The sequence below is a fragment of the Mixophyes fleayi genome, chromosome 2, assembly GCF_038048845.1.
Source record: "Mixophyes fleayi isolate aMixFle1 chromosome 2, aMixFle1.hap1, whole genome shotgun sequence".
Lineage (NCBI taxonomy): Eukaryota > Metazoa > Chordata > Amphibia > Anura > Limnodynastidae > Mixophyes > Mixophyes fleayi.
The window spans coordinates 230,913,247-230,925,278 of NC_134403.1; the positions used below are offsets into that span (position 1 = coordinate 230,913,247).

The following is a 12,032-nucleotide window of genomic DNA, read 5'->3' on the forward strand; positions in this document are numbered from 1 at the left end:
AGCTACCATCAGTCTCTCCTAAGATTCACAGTGGGGTCCTCCTACTATCAGTTTCGGGCCCTTCCCTTCGGCCTCTCCACAGCTCCGAGGGTCTTCACGAAGATCATGTCGTCATGGCAGCGTGTCTTCACTTAAAGGGAGTTCAGGTCTTGCCTTATTTGGACGATCTGCTCATCAAATCCTCCTCAGAGATTTGCTAACGTCAGCACTTATCCCTCATCTTGGCAGTCCTCGAGAGCCATGGGTGGCTGATAAACTTAAAGAAATCCCAGATGGTTCAGTGTCAATGCATGGTCTTACTGGGGCTTATCATGGATACCAGTCGGCAGAAGGTGTTCCTGCCTACGGAGAAGATCAGTTCAATCCGGGATATAACAACCCAGGTCTTGTCCTCTCGCAATCCCTCAATTCATTTGTGTATGAGGCTGCTTGGGAAGATGATGGCCTCCTTCGAAACGATCCCCTTCGGTTGGGCTCATTCTCGATGCTTCCAGTGGGATCTATTACGGAAATGGTCAGGATCCCACATACACTTGGATCTCCAGAGGATCTCGCTGTCTCCGGGGGCAAGAGAATCGCTCCAGTGGTGGCTGAATCAGGATCACATGTCAGTGGGCAGGTCTTTCGCTCCATGGTCATGGATCATAGCCACGACAGATGCCAGCCTGAGAGGTTGGGGGGCGGTAATCCTGCACCTCCGGCTCCAGGGACTTTGGTCGGTTCAGGAATCGGCTTTATTAATAAACGTGTTGGAGTTGAAGGCAATTCTTTTAGCCCTTCGGGGGCCCAGTCCCTCCTTCAGGGCTACCCTGTCAGATTTCAGTCCGACAATGCCACGGCTGTGGCATATGTTAACAGGCAGGGAGGAACCAAGAGTGAAATTGCAGCTCAGATTTTTGTTTGGGCAGAACAGTATGTCCCACAATTTCGGCAGTATTCATTCCAGGAATAAAGAATTGGGAGGCCGACTAGTCGAAATCAAATGATGCCGGGGAAGTGGTCAATCCATCCGGAAGTATTTCAGTCTCTAGTTCAGAGGTGGGAATCTTCCGGATATAGATCTCATGGCCTCCGAACACAACAAAAAAGTTCACAGGTTTTGCGCAAGAGCAAGAGACCCCTTAGCGGTGGCAGTGGACGTCATGACTATGTCATGGGAGTTAAGGTTGGGATACCTGTGTCCCCCAATTCCCATGCTTCCTCCCGTGCTCAGACGAGTAAGGCAAGGTGGTCTGCCGGTAATTCTAATAGCTCCCTCATGACCACGCCGAGTGTGGTATGCGGACATAATGTCTATGGCGGTAGAAGAAGGATTTTGTCTTCCGTCACGAGACGACCTTCTTCTTCAGGGTCCCTTCCATCACCAGAATTTACCTCAGCTCAGTTTAACGGCATGGCTGTTGAATCGAGCCTCTGGAGGGCTAGGGTTTTTCCTCCAGTGTAGTGAACACTATGATGCGAGCTCGAAAGCCAGTTTTGGCTCGCATCTATCATCGAATTTGGAGAGCTTATATCAGATGGTGTGAGAATAGGACATGTCACACGTCCTCCTTTCGTCTCCCTCGCTTATTGGCTTTTCTTCAGGATGGGCTGGAAGCAGGGCTTCGTTTAGGTACCCTAAAAGTTCAGGTATCGGCATTTTCAGTCTTTTTTCACCTGAAATTAGCTGATTTGCCAGATATCAAGACTTTTCTTCAGGGGGTCTTGCATATTCAACCTCCCTATGTTCCGCCTACAGCACCATGGGATCTTAACCTGGTACTGGACATGCTTAAAAGGCCTCCCTTTGAGCCTTTACTTGAAGCAGATATTAGGTGTTTGACCTGGAAGGTTGTTTTTCTTTTGGCAATTGCATCGGCACGTAGGGTGTCGGAATTGGGAGCTCTGTCTTGCCGGGAACCATATCTGGTTTTTCACGAGGACAGAGCGGTTTTGAGAACACTCCCCTCTTTTGTTCCAAAAGTGGTGTCCTCCTTCCATTTGAACCAGGAAATTGTAGTTCTGTTTTTTTCATCTACTTCTCAGTTTGATCTGCACTCTATTGAAAAGTTAGATGTGGTTAGGGCTCTCCGTATTCATGTAAAAAGAACATCTCAAATTAGACGAACCGATTCCCTGTTTGTCCTCTATGATTCTAACAAAAGAGGCTGGCAAGCCTCTAAACAGTCCATTGCAAGATGGATTACGGCAACTATTAAGCAGGCTTACATAAGAGCTAACCTTCCTGTGCCAGAGAGACTTACGGTCCATTCCACCAGATCGGTAGGGGCGTCATGGGCAGCAAGAAATGGGACTTCTGCTGACCAGCTTTGCAGGGCAGCCACCTGGTCTTCTGTCCACACATTTACCAAATTCTATCAATTTAATGTATTTGCATCCGCGAATGCAAATTTCGCTCGTAGTGCTCTACAAGCGGGGCTTTTGGAGCGATCCCACCCTTAGGGGGCTGCTTTAGAACGTCCACATGGTAAGCAGTGTCCCCCAGACTGGATGAAAGAGAAAAGAGGATTTATATACTTACGTTAAATCCGTTTCTCTGATTCCGTCTAGGGGACACTGCGATCCCTCCCTTCTGCCTTTCCTCTGTATGCTCTTGGTTGATTGGCCTATCTCCTTGGGGCTTTTTGAATTAACTGAGGAGGAAGAGGCGGGGGGATTGTAGAGGGGAGGGGTCTGTCAGCAGTGCTAAAGATTAACTAGCTAGGTGCCAACTCCCGTGCTCCCCTCCACAACCCATGGTAAGCAGTGTCCCCCAGACGGAATTAGAGAAACGGATTTAACGTAAGTATATAAATCCTCTTATATGTGTGTGTTTGTGTGCATATGTGTATGTATGTATATATATATATGTGTGTGTGTGTGTGTGTGTGTGTATATGTATGTGCTTGTGTATATATATATATATATATATATATATATATATATATATATACAGAGAGAGAGAGAACTTGATGCTTAAACTGTCAAATTTGTGTTATTCCACAAGAAATACCCATAAATTTTTGAATATATGGTTATGTAGCTATCTGTCACATGCTTTGTAGAAATTACAAGTTTGCCATGTTAAACGTTCATGCTGTGATTTGTTATTCTGCAGGAGGAATATTCAGCAGAGGGACTCAAATGGTCTTTCATCAGTTACCAAGACAACAAGAACTGTGTGGATCTCATCGAAGGAAATCCAGTCAGCATCTTCTCTTTGCTAAATGAGGTGCGTAATCACAAAGCAAAATGTTTTTAAATGTTTGCCAGTAGTGTAGTATCGCTTATATTAATTCTTTCATGAAATCCCCAAGTTGCAGTATTATGGTTCACACAGTGAACATGCCCCAACGGGTACAGAAATAAGAGAAAGAGCTGTCACATCATTCTACAGTTAAGTTGGCACCCCACTTCCAGACTCCAATTGTGCCTACAGAGGAGCCCATGCAACTGTACTGTTCTCACGTTACTCCTGAAGGAAAGAAAGTTCATCTTTATTGTGCTGAACCAGGACCTCTGTTTGGGACCTGTCCCAATGGCCAAGATTCATTCTCCCTTTTCGGATTCTTGTGCCTGTTTCTCTAACCCTGAGAGAAACTGGCACAAGAAACCGGCAGTTAATACCTTTCTGGATTCAGGCGCAGCAGGCAATTCCATTTCAGAATCCATAGTATCTTGTTTGGCTCCCGCTGCCCAAGTTCTGTAGATTCCGATTTCCTTGACGACTATCGATGGCATCAAAGCCACTCAAGCCACCATTCAGCTGCATACAGCTCCATTAACGTTACAAGTGAGAGCCTTTCATAAAGAGACCATTTCACTCTATGTTGCACTTTCTAGTGTTAGATTGGCACTCTACGCAAGTTCTTTCTTGGGGCCATCATTCTCAGTGTCAACAGAGGGATAGACCGACCTCCCATTTATCTGTGTTATTTACATCCATGGAACATCATTTTCATCCTCAATACACAAATTTTTCTAACGTTTTCATCAAGCAGAAAGCAGAAGAATAGCTTCCTCTTAAATGGTTGGACTGAGCGATAGATATCATACTAACTCCTACATGTGGTCATGTCTGCCCATTGTCTTTACCAAAACATAAGGCCATGTCAGTATTTTCATGAAAACTTGGTGTCGGGTTTTATCTGTAAATCCACCTAACCAGTTGGGAAGGGTGGTTCTTCATTAAAAAGAAGGACGGTGTGTGTCCATTTATAGACTATAGCAGTGTTGGCTAACCTGTGACACTCCATGTGTTGTGAAACTACAAGTCCCAGCATACCCTTCCAGCAATAAGCTGCTATATATTGGCAAAGCATGCTGGGACTTGTAGTTTCACAACACCTGGCGTGTTACAGGTTAGCCAACACTGGACTATAGAGTTTTGAATGCTAATACCGTCAACATTTAGTATTCTTCTCCTTTTATATCCACTCTGATTGATAGTTTCAAAGGTACTTTCTTTTCTTCTGCATCAAGGAATAAGACTGGCATTAAAGCTATCAATTGTTTAAAGCTATCCAGTGCTTTTTAAGATTTGCTAATTATTATTGACATTTTATCAAAGGATATTAATCTCTATTTGCTCCATTTACAGTCTTGTACTTACACTATTGGAGCTGGGGAACTATTAGCTTTTAAAAATGCCGTTGAAGAATGCAGATCTCTTCTTGATTTGGCCTGCTTTCCTGTGACTGTATACGCAGTCCAAAATAATCTCTTTTTCCTTCAGATAGCCCAGTGTTAAAATCCTTGCCAAACAAGGTTGTCCCTATTTTTCTTTTGTTTTAGTCTCGTTCTTATTTTTTCACCAGAACAGGAAGGTGGATGCACTGTCTCACTTGTTTGATCCTTCTGACCCTCTCAGGGTTTTGGTTGATCTGATTTCAAAAGCTACTCATTTTGCAACCTTGAATAGACTTCCTTCTGCCTCCATGCTAGTGGATCAAGTAGATCTTTCTTTGCATGGCTATCCTCCAGAAATCATCTCTGATTGTACAGTTTGTATCCAAATTCTGAAGGTCTCTCTGCAACAGTTTCAATATCAAACTAAACTTTCCACTGCCACAATCCAACAGACAGGTCGAAAGGGAAAATCGGGATCTGGAGACTTTTTTGAGAATACATTACAGTCAATCAGAACAATAAGGCTAAATTTACCCATAGTAATCATACTCACAAAGTCACAACCATATCCCCCTTTTTCATCCAATACATCTGCCATCCTATTCTTCCTGTGCTTTTCTCTGTTCCCAAGCCAGAGGGTCCCCATTGTTGACTTTTTTCTTCATAATTTTTCCGATATCTATCTGGACCAAGTTTAAAGAAAAGTTTACCAAAGCCTCTCTTCGTTGTAGGTGTTTATCGGACAAGAGAAGGTGTGCTTCCAAAATTGGTCCTGAGAGACAAAAAGTGGTTATCCACCTGGATAAGTTACAAGCATGAAATTTGCTCCACGATTTATTGGACCTTTTTAAGATTCTTTAAAAAAAGAATAGGCTTTCCTCTGTTGCAACTGACTCTGGAAGCAAAGTCAGCACAATAAATGTTCATTAGGGGCTTTGGGGATTGCGTTTCCATGGCCGTGCAACCGCACGCAAGCTTCAGATAACCATTTGCAATGCCAAGCATCAGGTGGTGTAGAGCACATGACCATTTTCAACCACCAGTATCAGTACTAAAGCAGACATTGGTGGCCAGCATGTCTGTGCAGCTAGTTATGGTGTGGAATGGTTGGAGTGAGAAGAGACTGTGGAAGTTGAAGACCTGAAAGATGAACCAGTCAGGAAGAAATGTCAACATAGTCAGCTGCTGGCCTTTGTCTTTTATCTCAACTGAACCTCTTTCATCTTTTGGCTCTGGGAAAGGCTTTAGCTTTTTTGCTGCATGGGTACTCCTGTCATCATCCGCCAGTTGGGAGTAACTCTGACCAGTAATTTTTTTGTTTATCATTCACCAGAGGAGGGACAGAGATTGTAACTGCATTGATAGGCTCAGAGCTGTGAGCCTAGGTATAACTGGCAGCAATATTTTGTGTCCTCCAGTGTGATTTTGAAAAGGAGATAATGATTTGTTGGAGGACAGCTACGACAAAATCAGATGCATGCTTAAAAAGCACTTAACTTGCTGCTGAAAGAAAAAAGAAGAAATAAAAACTGATATGTGTGATTGCTGCATTAAGCTATGTCATACTATTCCAAAATGTTTTGTGAAATGATTGTTACACCATCCAGATTCTTGTTTGCTGCCTCAATGCAGTGAAGACAGCTATTTGGTGTACTGAACCAATATTAACTCACATTATTGTTCAGTCATAAAATGTCTCAGGTCAGGTTCCCAATATATGCATAGGCTGTTATCATAAATATAATACCCATAAATGGCTGCCTCCACAAGAGATGTACTTTTAAAGTGAAACAGAATGATTTATATTAAATGTCCAGCTAGATGTCTGATATTCATGAGAAATGGCATTTGTGTTGCTGTTTTTATTCTTCTTCTTAGGAATGTCGTCTGAACAGGTCTTCAGATGCTGTCCAACTCCAGTCTAGGTTAGAAAAAGCTCTTTCCCACAGCAAGTGTTTTGAATGGGACAGATACAGTGAAAAGCCTAATTTTATTGTATCACACTATGCTGGAAAAGTGACATACCAGATCCAACACATGGCAGAAAAAAACAAGGTGTGTAGTGTAAAATAATTAAATTTCAGAAAATGTTCTTTTCGGTACACTACATTTATGTATGCCTTTGCCAATTAACTTGGCCTGCCTGCTCAGTGATCATAGATGAATGTACAGTATGTAGTATGTCATTTCATTTTTTTTATTTTATCATTGGTGATAATGTATTTTCTGTAATGTCTATGACAGGATCATTTATGTCTTGCATCTGATGATAGAGCAAACATTAACTTCTCATGAATTATGCAGGACAGCACTCAAGAAATTTTTTACTACAAAATACAAATACAAAATCCAGTGGGATAAACAAACACAAATAAATATACCAAAAATAGTCCACAAAAGAAAAACCGTGGCAAGAGGTTCTAATATAATTACTATATGGTATCACCAAGCCCCTACACTGCAGGGAGATGTTGCTAAACCTTAAACTAATTAACTATCAAAACACATCATGATTAGAAAACAATGGAGCAGCTGTTATTGGGAAAACCTGTAGCTATAGATAAGAGGCCAGCTGGGTTATGCTAACAAAAGCCCACATTTAGCCTGTATGCTTAGGCTGCCTGAGAGGGGAGGGAGCAAATGAAAAGGAACTCCCTTTTTTTTTTGCAACAAGTTGATATGTTCCAACCCAGGAAATACAAGGAGGGAACCTATCTACAGTCAAGGGACTAGAGAAAAGGCTGCAATTCAGATACAGGCTCCTCTTCTCTCCAATCTTTTGAACTGGTTCTTGGCCAACAGGAGGGCTAAGTACCTTTTTCAATCATTTTTTTTACACTGTACACAGTGTTATAGTGGATATATGTATGCTGTTTGGACTAAACAATGTGCCACATAAATCACAATTTCTGTACCTAGGTCTTCTATAGGAGTATGGGCTGGAATTTAGGTCCGTGTGTTTGTGTTTGTGTGTGTGTGTGTGTGTGTGTGTATGTATATATATATATATATATATATATATATATATATATATATATAGTTGGTAGGTACTGTGGTGTATGTCATAGACAAAACCGTATCCTCTATGAAAGTTATTTTGATTAACTTTTCTGGAAAAAAACAAAACAAAACATCTTCTCCCAATTATCCCTGGGTGTTACATTCTGCCTCTTTTGCTAAACAGGTGGCAGGTAAATTGGGGCAAGTCATTACCTGGTTATATGTCAGGCAAGGGAAAAGCTTTCCAGTGGTTATATGTCTGCTATTGCTTCGGAGTTAACATTCATCATCATTAATTTATATAGCGCCACTAATTCCGCAGCGTTGTACAGAGAACTCACTCACATCAGTCCCTGCCCCATTGGGGCTTACAGTCTAAATTCCCTAACACACACACACACATTGTGCCAGATAAACACATCAGGGGGAAAATATTAAATATTACCTTGTTATATAACAATGTAAGACAAGGGTAAGACACCCTGGACTAAATATTACACCTGCTCCAAATGTACAGTAAAGCTTTGTAGCGAACAGTCGGACGCAGGGGCGGTTTGTGTGAACTGTGATGCAGGGGCCCGGGGTGAACAGGCCGAGGGTTCTGCTCCACAGCAGTTGGAGGAACCGGCGTGGGCGGTCACATTGGTGCAGTCGGTGTCGGCACTAACTCAGATGCTTGCCTATCTGGCTGAGATTCCAATTCCAGCGTTTGCTGGAGTACTCCCCTAGCTCCCGCCCCTTTAGCCCCATCTGCTGCATCATTGGCACTAGCAGCAGGGCAGGATGTGAACCTGAGCCTTGTTAGTCTGGCATCCAGCTCCTCTTTCAGAGGCCCCTCTCAGAGAGAACCTGCGTGGTCCACGTCCTTGGTTAAAGACCTGGACAATCCTAGAACCCAAGCATGATGCTGCATTCTCTGCTCACATTTTCTGATTCAGAAGAGTCTTCGGTGGAGAAAGGTGAACTATCTGAGGATTTGGATTTCCGCCTGGTAGGTGATATGGCTGAACCCTCTGGGAGGATCTCGTACTGGCAGTTCACCAGACATTGAATCTATTGGATCTAGAAGAACCTCGATCAGACCTGGGCCTCTTTAAACGCAGGAAACGTCATGTTGTCTGTTTTCCGGCAATAGTGGAACTTACGGAGATATCTGTCACTCACCGGACTGTGAGTGCTACTTCTCGTGTATTTAGGAACCGTGGCCGTCCGCCATCCTGAGGGTCTGCGCATGTGCAGCCCTTTCAAGCCTTCAGTATCTGTTGCTTTTCATTAATTGGCTGATCAGGCAACACTCCCTATTTAAAGCACCTGTGGTCAATACCTCGTTGCCTGATCTTGGAGTCTCATTCCCATGAGCCTCTGAAGGTGTTCCTGTGTTTCCTCGTGTATTCAGCTCCTGCTGATTCCTGTTTATTCTATTGTGGTTTCCAGACCACTTCAACTCTCCTGTGTTCATCGTGTCTGCAGCCAGCTGATTCCTATCCGCTGCCTCCGTTGCTTCTACAGAGTTCCTGCTCACTTCAACTCTCCTGTGTTCATGGTGTCTGCAGCCAGCTGATTCCTATCCGCTGCATCCGTTGCTTCTACAGAGTTCCTGCTCACTTCAACTCTCCTGTGTTCATCGTGTCTGCACCAGCTGATTCATATCCGCTGCCTCCGTTGCTTCTACAGAGTTCCTGCTCACCTCAACTCTCCGGTGTTCATCGGGTCAGCGCTCCGCTGCTTCCATCTCTGCTACTGGAGTTCAGACCGCCACAACTCTCCCATGTTCTTCATGTTCCAGTTCCATTTACTACTGCTTCCAGAGTATTGCCTCGTTCATGCTGGTTTACCTGCCGTGCGCTGCACCAACTTGATTACCGCTTCCACCTTTCAGTGGTCTCTCCTCCTGCCGGCCTTCAGCCGTTCAGGTATCCCTGCACGTCTCTCTGACAGCCTGCTCTCCTGAACCGCGGTATGCATACTTCTCATTGACTTTGCTTGTGTATTGCATATCCATCTGGACTGAGTTCTGTTCTCCTCCGGAAGTCTCCTATCCACTGAGGCTATTGCTACTATTGACTTTGTTTCCTATTGCCTGGATTGTTATTGTGACTTTGTATACTTTAGCAGTGCTGCTCTGTTATCATTGTATTGTGATATCATCGTGGGATCAAGTTCTGTGTGCCCGTGTATACTCTCATCTCCTCGTGCCCTCCTCACATATATATTGCAGTGGTACAACTTGCCAAATGCAGACCACTGATTCCTGTTCCCTGTGACACCAGTTTCAAGTATCCTCTCACATAGCAGTGGTACAACTTGCTAAACGCAGACCACTGACTTCCCTGTTATCTACCTTCACCTGGATTCCATTCCTTCACCTAGACAGCGGTACAACTTGCTATACGCAGACCGCTGACTCTCACTACCTCCTCGCTACTTCTGGACATTCCTCCTCGCTATAGCAGTGGTACAACTTGCAATACGCAGACCACTGACTTCCCTCACGTTTCCTTGTCCAGCTAGTTCCTCGTGTACAGTCATCTACTCATTACCAGTGCTGCTAGTCATAGACTTTCCTCGAGCATTCTCTCACCATCTGCTGTTTCTCCTGTTTCGTTGTCACCCTGCTACCAGAGTACCTATTACCACCTATATTACTCTGGTAAGCCCATCATCTGGTGATTTCCTGGGCAAAGACTCCTAGTGCCCGTGACAGTAAGATCAGGCCATGACAGACCCAGATGCGGAACCTACAGCTAAAGAGATGCTGCAGCATCTGGTTACCCGTATGGAACAACAGGATGCTCGCCAACAACTGTTGCTGCAATGTTACCAGGCGTTAGCCTCCCAAGGAACGTCTGTGCAAAATATCACAGCTACTGTTGATGCTCCTGTGCTTTCCTCCGTTTCCCCAGTGCCATCCCAGGTGTCTACGGCTTCCACGCTTCACCTGCCTACTCCGTCAAAATATGATGGAGACCCCAAAACATGCAGGGGTTTTCTAAATCAATGCTTAGTTCATTTTGAGCTCCAACCTCAAAATTTCTCTGCTCATCGTTCCAGAGTGGCCTATCTCATTTCCTTGTTTTCCGGACAAGCTCTCGCATGGACTTCCCCTCTGTGGGAAAGAAATGATCCATTATTACAGGATAGTGCCAAATTTATTTCCACGTTCCGAAGTGTATTTGATGAACCAGGTCGTGTTATTTCCGCTGCATCCAGCATCCTCCGTCTACGTCAGGGTTCTCGTACAGTAGGCCAGTACGTCATTCAATTTAGGATATTAGCCTCTGAACTTCAGTGGAACACTAAAGCGTTAATTTCCGCCTTCTGGCAGGGGCTTTCTGATAAAATTAAAGATGCACTGACTACTCAAGAATTACCTACTTCTTTAGAAGATTTGATTTCTCTTTGCCACCGTGTAGACATGAGATTTCGTGAAAGAGAGTCTGAAAAAACAACTTCAGTTAAAGCACCTCTTAGCTCAAGTCCTCAACTTCGCCCAGCTTCATCTCCGGTGATACCCATGGAGATAGGTCGCTCCAAATTAACTTCAGAGGAGAGGGACCGAAGAGTAAAAAATAGACTTTGTATCTATTGTGCTGATTCCACACATATGCTCAATTCATGCCCTAAAAAATCGGGAAATGCCAGGCCCTAACCAGTTCTGGAGAGGTGAAGTTAGGGTCCCTGGAGTCCTCTCCATGTTCTACGAAATTAAAAGTTTGTGCTTTTGATGTTATAGTTTCCTTTGCTACCAAATCCTTTAAGTCCCAAGCACTTATTGACTCTGGAGCTGCGGGAAACTTTATTTCTAAATCCCTCGTGAATCAATGGTCTCTACCAGTGATTACTTTGAAGACACCTATTACTGTGACTGCTATCGATGGATCACGCATTATTAATGGTCTCATCACTCAGAGTACGTCTCCAGTAACCCTTCAAATTGGTGTATTACACCAAGAAGAAATTTCATTTTTAATTCTTCCTGTTACTACAAGTCCAATTGTATTAGGCCTTCCATGGCTTCAACGTCACTCTCCCCAGATTGACTGGCACACTCCTTAAGTTACGTCTTGGGGAACTAAATGTCATCATCGTTGTCTCTCTCAAGTCGTTCCTCTTAAAATACAGCAATCCTCCATTTCACCTTCCTCACCGAGACTTCCTCCTCAGTATGCTTCGTTTGCCGATGTATTAGATAAAACTCAGTCTGAACGTCTTCCTCCTCATCGTTCGTGGGAGTGTCCGATTGATCTTCAACCTGGCAAGACTCCTCCCAGGGGTCGTGTGTATCCACTTTCGTTACCTGAAACTCAAGCTACATCTGAATACATTCAAGAGAATCTCCAGCGAGGATTTATTCGACCTTCTACCTCTCCCGCTGGAGCCGCGTTTTTCTTTGTAAAAAAGAAGGATGGATCATTACGCCCCTG

At 43.9% G+C, this 12,032-nt stretch overlaps 1 protein-coding gene across 4 annotated transcripts in view; it reads left to right on the plus strand.

Annotated features, from left to right (window-relative positions):
• Window positions 1-12,032, plus strand: part of MYO19 (myosin XIX) — a 253,606-nt gene that overhangs the window by 139,134 nt on the left and 102,440 nt on the right. For all 4 annotated transcript variants that reach the window (XM_075195595.1, XM_075195594.1, XM_075195597.1 and 1 more), the window contains 2 exons: window positions 3,098-3,211; window positions 6,487-6,663. In XM_075195595.1, the coding sequence (XP_075051696.1) occupies window positions 3,098-3,211; window positions 6,487-6,663 (291 nt within the window). The remainder of the gene's footprint in view (window positions 1-3,097; window positions 3,212-6,486; window positions 6,664-12,032) is intronic.